The sequence below is a fragment of the Scardinius erythrophthalmus genome, assembly GCF_964197995.2.
Source record: "Scardinius erythrophthalmus genome assembly, chromosome: 16".
Lineage (NCBI taxonomy): Eukaryota > Metazoa > Chordata > Actinopteri > Cypriniformes > Leuciscidae > Scardinius > Scardinius erythrophthalmus.
The window spans coordinates 8,761,777-8,780,376 of NC_138236.1; the positions used below are offsets into that span (position 1 = coordinate 8,761,777).

General features: G+C 35.6%; 1 protein-coding gene across 2 annotated transcripts; it reads left to right on the forward strand.

Moving 5' to 3' along the window:
• The first annotated feature begins 5,269 nt into the window (after positions 1-5,269).
• Positions 5,270-18,342, forward strand: cmtm6 (CKLF-like MARVEL transmembrane domain containing 6). 2 transcript variants are annotated; one of them, XM_081388269.1, is made up of 6 exons: positions 5,453-5,547; positions 5,888-5,969; positions 7,640-7,771; positions 13,070-13,246; positions 16,316-16,414; positions 16,498-17,959. In XM_081388269.1, exons 2-6 carry the CDS (start codon positions 5,931-5,933, stop codon positions 16,651-16,653), a joined length of 603 nt encoding a protein of 200 aa, XP_081244395.1. In that variant the 5' UTR covers positions 5,453-5,547; positions 5,888-5,930; the 3' UTR covers positions 16,654-17,959. The 2 variants fall into 2 exon arrangements, with proteins under 2 accessions (XP_081244396.1, XP_081244395.1); XM_081388270.1 differs by lacking the exon at positions 5,888-5,969 and having other exon boundaries at positions 5,270-5,547; positions 16,498-18,342.
• The last annotated feature ends 258 nt before the right edge of the window (positions 18,343-18,600 follow it).

Here is an 18,600-nt window from a genome sequence, read left to right on the forward strand (position 1 = left end):
GAACCATGGTTCTTTGGTAACTTATGCTCACACTCACTACATTGAAATGCCCCAACAAACAGGAAAAAGGGGGAAATGGTTTGTGTGTAATAGAGGAAGAAAGGTACTGAATTTCTCACAGTGGTGGGTTATACTTTACAGAAGTGAAAGAGTTACTCAAGCACAAACCCTGAATGACCCAGAGCCACAAAATGTGGTCTGCTACTGATGTTGGAAACATATTGATCTTGATGTTATACCCCTCAGAACATAACCTAGATTCTCACGTGTGTGTGTGTGGAAAGTCTCCATAAAGTCTCCATTATGGAAAGTCTCGATAAATTTCCTCACTTGTTAAATATATATATTTTACAGTCTATGTATTAAATGAATGTATTCTGCCCTCTTGTGGTCTGTTGTGGTGGTGTGTTTATTTTATTATTATTATGATTTTTTTTTTTTTTTTTTTTTTTTTACAGTCTATGAATATCGCCTGCCCTCTTGTGGTCTGTTGTGGTGCCGTGTTTATTTTATTATTATTATGATTTTTTTTTTTTTTTTTTACAGTCTATGAGTATCGCCTGCCCTCTTGTGGTCTGTTGTGGTGGCGTGTTTATTTTATTATTATTATGATTTTTTTTTTTTTTTTTTTTTTTTTTACAGTCTATGAATATCGCCTGCCCTCTTCTGGTCTGTTGTGGTGGCGTGTTTATTTTATTATTATTATGATTTTTTTTTTTTTTTTTTTTTTACAGTCTATGAATGTCGCCTGCCCTCTTGTGGTCTGTTGCGGTCTTCAGTGCAGGGTTAATATCGTTAACTAAAACCAAAACTAAAACCAAAAACAGGTCCGTTACTTGAAATAAAATGTTAACTGAAATTAAAATAAAATATACAACTGTAATAATATAGGCCTATACTGTTTTAGCTAGTTGCCGATGCAACAAATCTCATTCTCATTTAGGCTAGTTTACCGTAAAGTAGGCCTATAAAATAACTGAAACTAAATAAAATGAAAATGAATACATTTATATAGACATTTAAAAACAAATAAAATTACAGCAACACTTAACATTAGCTACTAACACTTTAAATTAAAGTGAAAACATAACATCATATTGCAAGAAATTTAGAGAGTTTTAAAGCATTCAGTTTATCAGTTGCTTTAAGGATTTAAATGTTCAAACCATTTTTTAAATCCCACAAAACTCAGAGTAACTTTAACACGTCTTCAGTGAAACTGATTTTAAATGTGGCTTTCACCCACCTGGTAAAGCACTGACCTCTGGAGGTGGCGCTGCAGGTCTTAGATGCCTTCATATTTCAGCAGTTATGTGCAGGTATGTGGTCATAAATCTAAATTTGAAATCAAATTCAGTTCAAAGACTTTGCAACACTGATCCAACCAGAATCACTCTTTTGAGTGCAAAAGTTTGGCAGGATTTATTTAGAAACATATTTCAGTTAACTCAGAGTACCCAATCATTTTGTTCTTTACTTTCAGAGTCTGTCTTGCTAATTGACTGTCAGACAGCAGTTTGTGAAACAAGAGATAGTTCACCCAAAAATGAAAATTCTTTGCATTAATTTCTCACCCTCATGTCGTTCCAAATCTGTAAGACTTTCGTTCATCTTCGGAACACAACTGAAGATCTTTTTAATGAAATCTGAGAGCTTTCGGACTCTGTAGACAGCTACTGATGAAACATTTTATTCATCCTAGAAAATAATTGTAGAAGAAGTATTATGATGGTGTGAGAAATAATTATTGCAAAGGTCAGATGTGTCTGAGAAAGTCTTGTGGCCCACTGAGCAGTTTTCGTAAAGTCAGAAATACATATGTCACTTGAAGGCTTCTTGCCTCTGAGAAAGAGTTGATTGTCCTTGGAGAATGTTACATCTTGCCTCTGAGAAAGAGTTGATTGTCCTTGGATGTTACATCTTGCCTCTGAGAAAGGGCTGACCATCAATTGGCAGGATTCCACAATTAGAGAGAAAGGCGAGAGAAGAGGAACTTAACTGTTGGAAATAGGAGGAACATTCACATGTACATTTAGCTTATTGCAAAATAACAGAAAAGAAAAATGTATAAGAATGGCACCTTGGCCAGAGACAAATTCAGATGTCCTGCAGGAATCTCGGCTTTGTTGCTTTCTTCACTATAGTCTTATTTCGACTTCTGGATCTCTGCCTCCTGAGCTTCATTTGCAAGAAAGAGATGACTTTTCTCCACAACACTATACGCAACTAACACATTAACGCTTCAAAAAGTTCATAAAGAGATCGTAAGACTAATCCATATGTATTGAATAGTTTAGTCCAAATTTTCTGAAGAGATCTGCTCGCTTTAAATGATAAGCAGATTTAATTTAGGCTTTTATTCACATATAAACATTGATCAGCGAACATAAACAGAAGCTCAACTGAACTTGCTTGACATGTGAGAACAAACCTCATTGGTTCTTGCAGAAGCTCAAACTGATGTGTAACACGAGAATGAACCTCATTGGTTCTCGCATGTCAAGCAAACATGCTTGAGCTTCTGTTTACCACAACATATGTATGCGTTGGTGAATGTTTATATGTGAATAAAAGCCTAAATTCAATCTGATCATCGTGTCTATTCAGAAAATATTGGACTAAATGGCGAAATTCATCAAAAATATCTTCATTTTTTTTCCGAAGATTAACGAAAGTCTTACAGGTTTGGAACGCCATGAAGGTTGAGTAATTACTGACAGAATTGGCATTTTTTAACACATGACCCCAGTGGGCAAACTTCCTTAGCATGCAGAATAATGAAACATTCTGTATACATGCCTAATCAGAGAGCTAACTTTTAAAATGACAAAGTACATACACCAAATGATTCAATAAGTCTTATGAATAAGAGAAGTAAAATAAAAATTAGTTGTTGCATAAAATAGAAACAATTATGATGAGACTAATCATTGCCATGGGTTTTTATTTTTGACTCAAGAGTACTTTCAGGTGGGTGTGTGTATGCAGAGGCACAGAATACATGAGAACACTTGAATCCTACTGCCTTTTCTCACAAGATCAACTCTAGCGGCTGAATGTCGGGATATATTCTCAGAGTTCTTGTTAGATTCTGGCCAAGTCTTTGCCAAGTTTACTTGGATATTCAGGCCTGCAGCATAGCTAACAATAAAGTCCATTGCTTTTTGGACTGTTGACTATTTTGTAAAATAGACTTGAATATGAAATGTGGGAGGCCTTAGGCTCTTGTCAGTTCACACCGGTCTTTACTCAAGTTTTTTTCATTGCACAGAAAGTTTAAGACCCACGGTTATAATCAAATCCATTAAAGAGGAGAGAAAACTGATCGATTCATAAAGATCCACAGTATATAAACAGATCAAAGACAGGAATTAAAACAACAGTTTTCTCATTTAATTATTATTTTTTTTTAAATAATGTATTGCATTCACAAAATCTCTATCTGCATCATCTTCCAAGTACCCATCCAAAACATTTTATTAAAGGTGCAGTGTGTGATTTTTAGCGGCATCTAGTGGTGAGGTTGTGAATTGCAACCAACAAAAGTTACGGTGGCCGACAGGATAAGATGTCATCGTCTGAGACAGCAGAGAGTAGCCAGTTAAGCAATGAGCTTTCTTTACAAAGATACATTAAGAAATGATGTTTACTTTATTATTCAGTAAAACGATATGTAATTGCGAATATTATTGTTACGTGTTCATCATTGTGCCAGTGTTTTATTCACTGACTTTAACTAGCTTCTTTGCACAAAGAACAACTGCACGAAACGCATTACTGTAGAAACACGTCGATGTAAGGAGACCCGCGGACGGTGTATGTAGAAATGTCTCATTCTAAAGTAATACAACATAACGGTTCATTGTGTAAAGTCTTTATACACCACTGAAAACATAGTTATGTATATTATATTGCATTTCTGTCTACAGGTCCTCCTAAAGATGGCACCTTTAAGTCAATTAAAACAAAGATCACATGCACAAGGTGTGGGGTTTGAGAACAGGTCATCATCATCATTTTATAGTTTTTGGAATAAAATGTCACAATCGTTGTCTTTAGCATAGCTATCATTTTATGCATTCTCAATACAAATAATGGAATCATATTTTCACACTTTTGGCAGAAGGGGGGCAGTTGGGAGAGTGGGGGCAGTTGCAACATATTTCTCCAATCAGGAATGAGCTGATATTTATGATATTGATTTTACACATGATATTGATTTTACACATGCTCAGTTAGCCCCTCTTCCTTTTTGGAAGAAAGCAGCCACATCTGACCGTTTCTGTTTTCAGAATGCCACAAGAGAGGAAATGCACACCAGAGCATAGAGGTGTCCCTCAGTTCTGATGTTTGCAGCAAACACAGTGAAGCATAAAGGCAGGACACTGAGGTCTGAGGCAAAAGACTTTGCCATTTGCCATTTAACCGTGGAAGAATATATCCAACATTCACTGAAACACACAGTTCTGTAAGCTTTCACAGAAGTTCACAGAAGTATTATTATATTTCAGTGTTGAGTTTGATTTAAAAAATATTTTGTATTTAGTTCAAATAGGCTATAATTTACCAAAACCTGGTTGTTACTTCAAAATGCCTTGTTACTTAGGCTACTAGTCGTTGTCTTTATACAGCCAATTTAACTTAGTGAAGACCCTGTCTGTGCACAATTAAAATAAATCATATGTTGAAGAATGATTTTATTACATTTTAATGAATGTTAAAACTGCCCATGTGAACTGTTGCATCCGTCCCCTGTTATCAGGTTCAATGACTTTCCAATAAAGTCAAGGAAATGCAAAACATTTTGCCACCGTCCCCACTCTCCCCAATATGACAAAATTGCAGCTTGATTGGAATTTTCTCACAATAAACTTATTCTGTATAATTTTCTTTTTCTACACACATCATATGTCTAATCTCAAACGTAGCCTACTCTTGAGTGACACTAATGTCTTCTTAGTAGCCTAACCATGTAGGCTAACTAACACCAAGTTTTGGTAAAAGTCCAAAACTATTAGGCTACATGTGGTGGAAATGTCCAAAACTGAGGGAATCTCTTTGAAATACTCTTTAAAAAAATAAATAAATAATAATAATAATAATTTCCCCAAAATAGCCTAAATATTGCAAAGGTTTGTGAACGTTTCGCTCTTTGTTCAGATCATAATCGTTTTAAATGTAATATTTAAAATTGTATAATAAAGTTTATTACAGTCTGGGCGAGGTTAAGCAAAAATCTTCATTAAAGGCATTCAAAGCAAATAAATTAAGGCGCGGCAAAAACGTTTCAGGCGATCTTTATATAACAAAAATAAGAGTTGAAATCTGTTACAAACCCAGGGACGCATAAATAGCAGAAAGAAAAAACACTAAAACACCGTTCTGTGTTCAGTCAGGGATTTTGGCAAGCTCCGTAGGAAGTCCATCCTCGTTCGTTCAAGAAAACGGAGGCAGTGCGGAAGTGACTGAGACACATTTGGCCACACAAAGGACGCGTGAACGGCATAAACAGAGCACATTAAAACAACCGTCCGATCAAACAAACAGGTAGGCCTATTATACCCTTAAACATTCCTCAATATTGTTATCACACATAATCGGTCGCATTACATCCAGCAGTTTGTTTATATCGATCGTTTTGTGTTGATCAATTCTGTTAGCTTAGTTAGATTTAACTTTGACTAGTTTACTTTCGCTTCTCTCAACGAGCAGCTGGCGATGTTTCGTTACTTTGTTTCCTTTTGCAGTATCATATGTTTACCTTTGCTGGTTTCTATATGCGCAGAGGCTACACCGCTAAACTGTTTAACCCTTAATCGCTGTTTGGGGTCATTATGACCCCACTGGACTTTTCTTTCATTTTTTAAAAATGTTACCTTCATATTAGAGGCATGAAACTCTGGGACTTTTCCTAAATAACCTATCTAAACATGCACAAAAAAACTGGGCTTGATTTGGTTGTTCTAAAGGTGTGTAAAAAAAAATTTACCGTTTAAGCTGTTTGGGGTCAAAATGACCCCACATTGAAAATGAATGGGAAAATTAAAAAAATGACTTTTTTTTATTTTGTTTGTCAAAAAAATAAAATTAAATCCATTATAAATCTGAAAATTTATACATATAAACCAAGGTCTGGTCCTAGAGCATAAATAAAAAGTAGAACGAACTTTCTATCTCATACACACACACACACAGACACACACAAACACATAAACAAACACACAAATGTATGTGTTTGCAACAGAGAGCATTTTTACAGAAATTGGTAAATAAAATAAACAAAACTGGCATAAATCTAAAAAAATGTACATTTAAATCAAGGTCTGGTCCTAGAGCATAAACCCAAAGTGGAACAAACTTTCTATCTCATACACACACACACACACACAAACACACACAAACACACACATGTATGTCACTGCAACAGAGAGCATTTTTATAGAAATTGGCAAATAAAATAAATAAAACTGGCATAAATCTAAAAAAAAATTACATTTAAATCAAGGTCTGGTCCTAGAGCATAAACCCAAAGTGGAACAAACTTTCTATCTCATACACACACACACACAAACACACACAAACACACACGTGTATGTCCCTGCAACAGAGAGCATTTTTATAGAAATTGGCAAATAAAATAAACAAAACTGGCATAAATCTAAAAAAAAATTACATTTAAATCAAGGTCTGGTCCTAGAGCATAAACCCAAAGTGGAACGAACTTTCTATCTCATACACACACACACACAAACACACACATCTATGTCACTGCAACAGAGAGCATTTTTATAGAAATTGGCAAATAAAATCAACTAAACTGGCATAAATCTGAAAAATGTCACATATGCAACATGGAACAAGCTTGTTTACGCACACACACACACACACACACACACACACACACACACACACACACACACACACACACACACACACACACACACACACACACACACACACACACACCACAGTCATGTCATAGTGGTGACTTGTAATGGTTCTGCAAATGTATGTATAATAATTTGCAAAAGCAGATAATTCAAAATATATCAGAAAACAACAACAAATTCTAACTCTGACAAAAATACAGATTTTTTATGTATTTCAAAATGTTTAAAGAAATATTCACAAAATATATATATCAAAGTTGTGAGGAGAAGTTGAAGCATCACAAACAATAAAGTGAAAATGAATGAGTCTCTATGGCCCTCTATTGGATATATGTGGTCATTGCACTTTCTTTCTTTAATTATAATTTCTAAAGTTTTTCCACAAACCAGCAGATGTCAGTATTCTATCTCTAACACATAGAGCAATGTCCAAAAACTATTTAGATTTAATTAAGATCATCATTTAAGTGATTTTTTCTTTAAAAAATCATTTTTCATGAGCCAATTTATGGCCTAGTTATGTAATTGTGCAGTAAATAGGTAAAAAACTTCAAAATTTCCACAAAAACACAGCATAAATGTATAGTTGAGAAGTAAATAAAAAAAATGATATATAGTTTTCCATATAAAAAATGTATATTTCCTTATGCAATTGCTCTTTAAAAGTTTGGGGTCAAAATGACCCCAAACAGCCTAAATGTTGTCCTTTTTTAACAGCGATTAAGGGTTAATATACTTCTCGTTTTCAGATATACAGTATGGCCACTACAGACTCTGTGTACAACACCACAACAGAGCAGCAGCCCAAATCCAGAAAATGGTTAATCGTGCCATCAGAGAATCTGGAGAAAATTCCCTTTGTGATCAAAGTGATTGAAGTGGTAAGCAGCACGTTGGTCTGAAATCAAATGTGACCATTTGTAGAATGTGATCTCGAAATATTACTGCCTTTAAATATGTTATTTATATGTAGGCTACCAGTCAAAAGTTTGGAAACATTAAGAATTTTGTTTCTGTTTCTGAAAGAAGTCTCTTCTGCTCACTAAGGCTTTATTTATCTGATCAAAAATACAGTAAAACAGCAATATTGTGAAATATTAGTAGGCCTACACTTTAAAATTCCTGCTTTCTGTTTTAAAATGTGTATATATATTTCTGTAATGGTAAAGCTGAATTTTTAGCATCATTACTCCAGTCTTCATTGTCACATGATCCTTCAGAAATTATTCTAATGTGCTGAGTTGCTGCTCAAGAAACATTCATTCATTATTATTATCAATGTTGAAAATAGCTGTGCTGCTTAATTTATATATATATATATATACATATAAATTGTGGAAACTGTGATACACAGACGTTTAAAGGGTTGGAGTAAGTAATTATTAAAAAATAATTATTATTTTATTCAGCAAGGATGCATTAAATTGATCAAAAGAGACAGTAAAGACATTTATATTGTTACAAAAGATCTGTTTCAAATAAATGCTCTTCTGTTTATCTTTCTATTCATCAAAGAATCCAGACAAAAATGTATCATGGTTTCCACAAAAATATTAAACTTGCAAAAGTGGTTTTCAACATTGATGAAAATCAGAAGCATTATTGATAATTGAGCACCAATAATAGTTGATATTAATTGAGCACAAAATCAGCATTTTACTAAGATTTCTGAAGGATCATGTGACATTAAAGACTGGAGTAATGATGCTGAAAATTCAGCTTTGACATCACATAAATAAATAGCATTTAAAATGATATTAAAACAGAAAACAGCTATTTTAAAGTTTAATAATATTACTGTTTTTACTATATTTTTGATACAATAAATACAGCCTTGGTGAGCTTAAGAGACTTCTTTCAAAAATATTACAAATCTTAATGTTTCCAAACTTTTGACCGGTATTGTGTATAACCCTTCAAACAAAAGTAAACAGTGGGACATGGTTTGAATTAAAGTTCATTGTGTCTAAGTGGTTAGTCTGGTGTAATGACTGTTAAAACACAATTCAAGTTAAGCTGGCATTATTGGAACTCCATTGTGTAAGTTTCTCTGCAAGTGTATAATAGTAAACAGCAATGCTGGCAGTACGTTGACATATGTAAAAGGTGGGGTTGTAATATGACTGCTGTTATTTTAAAGTGCTAATAGAATATTGTGGATACTGTTACATGTTAATGAAGCATTCAGCTAAATGAATCCACTGCCATGTCTCACACATCTTTGATAATGCAAATGTCCTAATTTGGCTGTGGCAACTTTTTGTCTGCAATTATAAGCCACGCTTATTTTCTTAACAAGCTTGGGCATTTCAGAATTGCAGTCATATGCCGCTTGGCTGTTGATCATGGGGCTTTTTGTAAAAAAAATTGGGAGTTTGAGACTGTTGGCCATTGTTCAAGTTAGAGATTCCCTCCATTTCAGTGGTATCTTCCATATGTGTCAAACTGAATTGTGTAATTTATCATGCTGCATGCATCTTGGTTCACTCAGGTTCACTGTGCTTTGGATAGAGATGCAGTAGACTCATGTAAGGCGAGGTCATGGTTTATTTCGTATAAAGGTTCAACGTCATTCTTCTTTAACTACTGCAGTGTTTACGTTGCTTATCTTGCACACAATAAGCGTTAGACAGACCTTCCCTTTTTAATTCCAAGTACTACCATGGACTTGACAGATTCATGCAAAATCTGATGCTCCATGTTATTGGATATGAAAATGTTTCAAATGTTTATGTGCTTCAAATGAACGAAGGAATTCAATTTGGTAAATTTTCTTGATTTGATGAGTGACCTAGACCTAGAATCTAAAATGTTTCTTATTCATTTTAGTTCATTCAGTTGCTTTGTTTTAAAATTAAATACTTTTAATTTATTTTGTGGTTTATATAGACTTTGAATGTGGTCTGAAAAAATCAGAATCCAGTCCACTGTATAGCCTACTTAATCTTTAGCTTTTAGCATTAGCCATTGAACAACCTATATCAGTTTTATCATTTTCAGCGTCACTCATTGGTTGTCGATTTATTTAAGTGTTTGAATTTGCACATCTAAAAAAAAGATGCCTAAGGGCATTGTCTGCTTGCATGTGACATGCTAAGTGATATCAGGTGTAAGAAATGCCTGTCTGGGTTTAAACTGTGAATGCAATTAGAGAGCAGATGCTAAATCCAATTACAGACTCAACTTTCACAGTATGTTGTGGCGAGTCAAAAAGTTTTCTAAAAGCAAGAATCTTTAAGGACAGGGAAGTACACATCAGAACACATTCAATTTAGCCAATAATTACCACATAAAGGTCAAATCCTTATGAGTATATACTCATACAGTCCAGGGCTTGGTCTCATGTTTCTCAGGAAATTAGATTTTATCAAGTATTTCTCCTGTGCGTATTCAGGGAAATGCTGCTGGGGTTTTTTGTCCATGTACCCTAGTGTTCTCCTTGTGACACGCATTGATCTAATGACACGGAACAAAAACCTAATGACTTAGAATTTAATCATGTACAGTTTAAATTGTAAACAATACTTCTTTCTGAGGATTGAGTCTGTCCTTTTGAATTAAGAAACATAATATAGCTTGAGATTAAGACTATTATTTTTTATGCCCTGATGTTTGAAATTCCTTACTTCTAATTTTCTCCTGAAACACCTGGTACTTTCCATGTGAAACCTCATCTAGGTCAGTTGCAATGCTGAAGCTGGTTAACACTGTGCGTTCACACCAGTGCCGGTGAGAGCGTCAAAGTGGCTGGAAGTCATTAATTTTCAATGAGAGCCGGCGGCGAGGCGAGGGCGGCGCGTCTTGGACAGTGAGAGCGGCGAGGAGAGTTGAAGTCAGGTCAACTTTATGGTAATAAGCTATGACGTGGTTCGGCAGCAACCAATCAGAATGTAGAAGTCCTGCGCCTTAGAGGATTCCAGAGAACACAATCCTGTAAACATTGGTTTAAAAAGATCACGCCTTCGATCTACGTCAGAGTATTAGAGCGTCCCCGAATCTTTCTCCAGCGTCGTTGGCAGGGCGGTGAGAGCTCTCGCCGGCGGCGGTGTGAACGTACAGTTAAACGCCCTAGTAAGGACAGGATCTTTCCTCATCTACATGCTACATCCTCAAACCACTTAACCAAACTATTATCTACAAACCTAAAGGTTTCTTAGGTAAAGGTGCAATACGCGATTTCTGAGAAAACGCTGTTGATATTTGAAATCACCAAAACAAGCACACCCCCATCTTTATAGCTCCGCCTCCAAATTCACAAACATGCTATGCAACACAGGCACCTCCCCCTAATGAGTGGACACGCCCCTTACTGCTGATTGGCTACAAATGTGTTTTGGTTCTGGTCCGATTCACTTTCAACAGGGCTTCTCAGAAAACGCTTACTGCACCTTTAAGTACTATATAAAGCCACTGGATGTTTGCAGCTGCTCTGTTCATGGTTATTACCTGAAGCTAAATCTAAAGCCATAAAAATTAATGTTAAAGGGATAGTTCACCCAAATATTAATAAAAACTACAATAACATCTCAGTGGTACAAAAATATCTGTGTCTGTTTTAAATAGTCAAAGAATTCCCATTGGTAACACTTGGAATATCTGTTAAAAATACAGTATTGTTTAGATATTGTTTCTTAAGTTAGCTAGACAGCTTTTTTATGCAGGCACACCCAGTTGTGTCGAGTGAAACCAATCTACCCAATGTGTTCAGCAGATAATTGATATCTGACCACAATCAAGTTACTGTACTGTAGTGTGAAGAGATGTGATGCTCTGAAGGTTTTTCGCGCTTTTTAGCACTTAATGAAATCATTTTTCCGGAGCTCCTGTAGCAATGCTTTCAGTGTTTTTACATTTAGACTTCAGACTGAAATCAGATATGCTTTCATTTAACCATTTTAATTTAGCGTGCTTTGTTACATTTGAGGTAATTTCACTCATTACCATCTAAAATAAGCCTCATGTTTTTTTTTTGGTGGGGGGCGGTGAGCGGGCAGTGTCTTTATTCTGTTGAAAAGCAATTATGGTTTATCCGGCTCATTTGGATGGAAGATTTTGAATTGATTCTGTGTGGTTGTGATAAGGTTCTGTTTCTTAAGCAACAATAACATTTGTGTGTTGTGGACTTGCCCTGTTCCTTCCTAGAAGTCAGGGCTCAAAGCGTTATGAGTCAGACATGTGGGTTGGTCTGGCTTTACGTTGCTTCTGATTAAATTGTAACTTGTATAAATGAGAACACTTATGATTTCCTGTTCCTCCTCAGCACTTGTTATACAGGTTTTTTCTTTTTTTTTTTTTTTCCTGAATCTGTTCTCTTTTTACCAGGTGAATGTCAGGCAAACACCAACTGTTTGTGATGGGCATGTTAGAAGATTGATAAAATGGTTTATTATTACTATTATTATTATTTTCCATATTGTTTCCTCCTTGTCATAGTGATTTATAACAATGTATTTAGGTTTTCAAACTGTGTTAAAACTTCAAGCATATTAGTTATTGCTATACATTTTATTTAATGATTTAAAAATGTATTGTTTCCTTACCAAGACTAGAGTTTAACAGCAGAAATGATGTAGAAATATTCATCAGAGCAAACAATAGCCAGGGTTATTTTGAGGGACTTCTCATAATTATTTGAGTCACCTCATAGCTTGGCTGCGTCATTTACAGTGTCATTTTGTGCCTGTTGTAGTTTTCTAAAGGGAAGTGGAGTGAAAAGTCTCCTGGAATTGATGTAACTGTGAATACTTCATCTTTGGACTGGAAGATCATTTAATAATTTTCCATGTGACTTAAACAGAATAAGTTCAGCATGATGATATCACGTCTTTCATGCATGTGATATTAGTGAAAAGGAAACACAATTAAATAAATTGTTCGCTTGGGTGTGTGTGTGTGTTTTCCCAGAGTGAGTGTCCTTGGTAATGGGAATCCCCTACCTGTAACTGCTGTATTTACAGCACACCTGCTTCTTTCAGTTTCTAATTGTGACCTGCGGATGCATGTGCCCTAATACAGCAGCTTCCTTCAGATTAAATACAATATTTTGTCACTGAGGAAAATCCAAACAAATCTTTCAAACTGTCTTGTATTACAGGATAGAGGTATTTACACTAAATCAGCCAATACTGAAAGCTGGTGGTTAATTAATGCATTTGGGTTTAATTTCTGTGTCCCCTCAGCTCCTTTCGTTCGTGGCGTTTGTGATGGAGGAGGTCGTGTCCAACTGTTCACACTGTGGACCGCTCTACTTCTTTGAGTTTGTCAGTTGCACAGCCTTCCTCTTCACACTGTTGCTCCTCATCCTCCTGGCCACAACGTTGCACCAGAGAGTCGGAATTAACAGCTGGCCTACTCTGGTAAGGCACAAACACAAAAACATGCTTTTAAATCTCCTCCTATTACTACTACTACTACTACTACTACTACTATTATTATTATTATTATTATTATTATTACTTGCAATATCTTGATATTAATAATAATAATAATAATTATATTATTGTTGTTGTTATTAATTATAGCATAGCAATAATAATATCTCAATATTATTATTATTATTATTTAAATATCAACATATTAATAATAAGACATGTAAAAACATTAATCAGAACATTATCATCAACAACAACAATAATAATAGTAATAATAATATTGTTGATATGATAACTTATTATTAATATCAAATTATGATTATTATTATTTAAATATCAACATGTTGTTGTTAATAAAATATTAACTTATAAGAAATGTTATTGAAATATTCATTAAAGGGGGGGTGGAATGCTATTTCATGCATACTGAGTTTTTTACACTGTTAAAGAGTTGGATTCCCATGCTAAACATGGACAAAGTTTCAAAAATTAAATTGTACGTTTGAAGGAGTATTTCTGTTCCAAAAATGCTCCTTCCGGTTTGTCACAAGTTTCGGAAAGTTTTTTCCGAGTATGGGCATGTGTGACGTCAGATGTAGCGGAATTTCCTTATACGGGTCCTAAGGGCACTTCTCCGGAAGGACGCGGGCGCGCGCGCGCAACCGTAGACCAGAGCAAGAGAGCGAAAGCAGTACGCCCATCAAAACGCTGTGCTCGTCTTTAGGGAAGTCAATGTCACCAAAGAAGTGGGTTTTTGGTTGCCAGGGCAAGAAAACCCTGCACAGATTCCCAAAGAACCCAGTGTTAAGGGACCAGTGGATGGAGTTTGTTTTTCCAGAGCATCAACGGAGGTTGTGCAAGACTGTTTGTTCCCTGCATTTTGACGATGCTTGTTTTATAAACAAAGCCCAGATCGACGGATTTGCAGATCGTCTAATGCTTAAGGATCGAGCAGTCACAATTAGGCTTGGGAATCGGTTCCAAGTTCCGGTTTGGAACCGGTTCCAAACATTCCGATCCATCGGAATCGTACACGTCCACACGTTAACGATTCCACTAACGATTCCGAACGTTCCGTTCCGTCCATTCCCGCGTCGCGGCACGACGTCACAGTATGTGACTGGATTTTTAAATCCCCCAAAAGCGCCATTCCCGCGTGCAATATTTTTTTTTTCCCCAGGATGGTAGGAGAAGGTAGGCTACCACCTTTTTCACCTCTGATTGGCTAGAAGGGCTCTCCTCCGATTGTTTATTTGATTTGGCCGTGAAACGTCATCTCTGATGAGAGAGAGAGAGAGAGAGAGAGAGAGAGAGAGAGATGGTAGTGGTGGTGATGCTGTCGGCTCGCGCGCTAGTCTGTTTTGAACTTCTTTACCGCCAACAGAAGTAAACCAAGTCAATCCAACAGTGTGATAAGTGCGTGCCGTCAGATTTATATTCCAAGTTCACATTTTCATAGCCTGTTTAGATCGAATCCATGAAGCGCATTATTACACCGTTTTCTAAGGCTACGCGATCTATTTAAAACAAGTTACAATCATAAAATAGCAGAGTGCTATCATGAAATCGTAAAGGCTGTGATATGCGCAAAAAATATATGCGCTGTTTTTTTTTTACAGAGAAGCACGAGGCTTTAATTATTTATATGCGTGCAGATCAGCTCCGTTCATAGTAAACGCTGCTCCACATATACTCAGTCTCCTCATGTGCTGTTTGTTTAGGTTTCCGATAATGTACGTTTGGGAACGCAAAACCTCGGACGCATATTTCATATAACTGTCATCATTTATATGCGTGTCAGCATCTCAGGGGGGAGCACAACAAATATGCTCAAACATTTAAATAACATCCATGGCATTAAATACCAGGAGTGCACTATATTTGACAGCCTGCGCTCCACAAACAATGGTAGGTTGGCTTATAAATTATATCAAAACATTAATGCTAGATGTAAGTAACCAATGATCAGCCTGGAGAGATCAAGGATCCTCCCAGAAAAAGCAGACATGCTTGTTCTCCTGCACAAGAACTGCTAGAAATTTTTAAATGTTAAATGATTAATTGAAGTTTTTGTGAAAACAATAAAAGTTAAAGTTAAAATGTAAACCATGATGCGTTGTTTACTCTTTTATAGTTTAGCACACACGACTAAGTGTGTTTACAATACAAAGCTTTGTTTTAGAAATGTTTACTTTTTTTAGAAATGTCAAAGCATTCAACTTCTGTATTGATATTGCACACTTGGTTTTCATTCTCTAAAACCACTTTAAATTAGACATTCAAAGCCAACAACTCTCAAAGCCACGCTGTAAGTGTGCAGCAAATGGTACAGGAATCGATATGGGAATCGATAAGGAATCGCATCGATAAGCAGACTCGACAATGGCATCGATATCGATAATTTCTTAACGATGCCCATCCCTAGTCACAATGATAAAGGTTCGCGGTCGTGCGTTGGAACCGGGCGGTGAGTAAAACTGCTTCAAATGTCTCTGTGTGTTGTTAGTTCGGCGCGTTAGCACAGCTTTAACTCCGTCCACACGGCCCGCCTTCAGCCGCTCGTTTTTTTCCGGAAAGACTCGGTACAGCCTATCTTTCTTTTATAAATATAATAAAACTAAAGACTTTTTGGAGATATGAAGGATGCAATACTACTCTATAGGTACTCAAGATTAACAGGAGATTGAGTGAAAATGAGCATTTCACCCCCCCTTTAAAACATTATCATTAACAACAATGTTGTTATTAATATTATAATGATAATAATATTAACATATTGTTAATAATAATATCAACTTATTTATTAATATGTTGATATTATTAATGATGATGATAATAACAATAATAGTATCAACTTATTATTATTATTATTATGAATGATATCAACTTATGATAATAACATTATTATTATTATTATGTTGTTGATAATATATTTTTTATATTTTAGTTTATTATGTTCTACACTAAAATATTTGACCGCATCTTACCAGTCAGAATCAAGTATTCTAATCTACAGTTTTTATCCAATTTAAACTTCTTTTCATTTTCCCATAGGATTTTGGATACACAGCAGCAATGGCATTCCTGTTCCTCATTGCCAGCATTGTGTTTGCGGCAGACAATAATCAGACGAGCCTGGAGAAGGGCACTGTGGTATGATGCTGCTTCATCTGTGCTTTATATGATATGACAACATACCGACTGGCTAACATTTACCTGTCTTTCCTGTATTACAGGCATTTGGCTTCATGGCCACGGTGGCCTTCTTTGCTGACTTTGTCTACTTTTTGAAAATTCGCGGTATTCCTTGCCGGAAGGGAAACAACCAACCAGCAGACCCCACAGCAGCAAGACCAGAGAATGAGAAACTTAATTCTAATGGAACTGAATGAGGCTTGCTCGTGTTTTCACCAGCAAACTGCTGTTGTATTCAAAAGCTTTTTTCCCTTTTGACAAAAAATTTTTTATACATGAGAATTTTTTTTACCCAAAGCAAAAAAAATTCTTAATATTTCCATTTCAGTCAGTTACTAACTGGCATGTTGGACCAGTTTTAAACCGTTTTTATTTTTTTACACGAGTCTTAATTTCACAGTTGAAGTAGAAATTATTCCTATCTAGCGGTTTCTCGGTTTGGGAATCGCTTCTATTATTTTGCATTACAATTTTTACACTGAGAAAAAAAAAAAGTCATTCTTTTGTACGAGTACACAAATGAAGTTTTCGGCCCTATTGGAGTGTGTTTTCTGCGCCATTGTAGTCTTATCTTATGAGTTAACAAGTACAAAAAGATGCACTGTATTTCTAAAAGAAGTACTCATACCTGATGTTTTTATAGTTATATGTCCTGAAATAATATATTTTGGAAAAAAATCAGGGTTCGATCATGTTGAAATGAATGATTTATAATTACCTGGTTTATGGCACAGGAATATGGATAAAATATTGGATACAATCATGAAATAATCTTTTTTAAAGGTAACTGGTAAATATTGCACTGTATACACAAATGTCCTTAAGTCAGTTAAGATGTTGAGATAAATGTGGTGACAGCAAGACGATGTTTTTATGGCCCTGTGATTATCATGTTTCGCTGTGCAAGGGATGTCAGGGGTGTACAGTCATAGATTTTTTTATTGAAACAATCTGTCTTTTTTTTACTGTGTGGAACTAGAAATGTTGTATATTTTTCTTTTGTGCTTTATCTTGTTCCATGTAAGCCCAGATTGTGTTTTTGTAAGCATGCTAAGCGATGAAGTGCTTTAAATCTCATTCCAAACCGATGTCTTTTTTCGGAGGTATGTGCGTGAAAGGCCCAAATGTGTTTGTTTAAATGCCCGCGGAGATGAACGGACTGCAAGTTTTCCGAGACACTAATCTGCCCTTACGCTTCCCTCCTGTGCTGTACAACTGACTGCTGCTTTCTGTGTTAATTAAGCACAAGTGTATATTTTAAAACCACATATTTTGTTAATGCATTGAAAATAGCCAGCTTTCTTACTAAAACTTCTTAAGATGTGGATAGACTGGTTAGTTTTGATTATAGCAAAGGGCTTTATGATTTTTAAAATGCAAAAAGTTTGAATACCAGCATTGTTTTTACAAATGGTCACATGGAACATTTTACAGCACTGTTTTTTTCTTTTTTTTTGTAAACATCCTTCCATTCCAGTCAAGCAATAAATAGCTCCTGGGTCCAAATATAAGACTCCTGTTTTTATATGTGGCCTGTTCGGAAACATGCCTGTTTAGACTTCACAAACCAGGAATTTATACTTGAACAACACGGTTTATGTGGTTCTTTGGTTCAGTCACGTGCAGCACTCTTCCTCTTCATCTACACAGATTTATGCTATCTTGCATGTTTGTAGCTGTTTCTGATCTCAGTATCTAAATGTAGCCCAAACACATAATTGTTTTTGTGAATTTATTTAGTTGATTTGCACGAGAGAGATGACAGGTTTTATTTTGTAAAACTGTATTTCCCTAAAGCTAACACTAGATGTCGCTGCCTGCAAAGTTACTTATTTGAGTACTCTTTGAGGCCTAAGTACTACTGGCATAAAGTACGGTTTTGTTTGGATAACAATTGTGAATTTTTTAAGTGACATGAATGACTTTTATTGCTCATAAAGTAGGTCCTAAATGTTGTATAATATGATTTATTCAGCCTAAAGCAGCGTAGGGTGGCTTGCTGGTCTTTCAGTCGGTCTAACAGTTTGGCCAGTTTGAAAGTTCCCCAAATCCCTATAAACAGCAGGAATGACAGCAGGAATCGGTTAAGATCAGCACACAATCTTTGGCAAGAAGTGGTGTTAGGGCACATTTTATGCAACATT

What these genes read in the sequence shown, in the direction of transcription:
- cmtm6 (XM_081388269.1), top strand. Translation starts at nt 5,931, where the DNA reads ATGCACAAAAAAACTGGGCTTGATTTGGTTGTTCTAAAG. An exon ending in TGATCAAAGTGATTGAAGTG is followed by an intron (nt 7,772 to 13,069) that starts GTAAGCAGCACG and finishes GTGTCCCCTCAG; the next exon opens with CTCCTTTCGTTCGTGGCGTT. An exon ending in TTAACAGCTGGCCTACTCTG is followed by an intron (nt 13,247 to 16,315) that starts GTAAGGCACAAA and finishes ATTTTCCCATAG; the next exon opens with GATTTTGGATACACAGCAGC.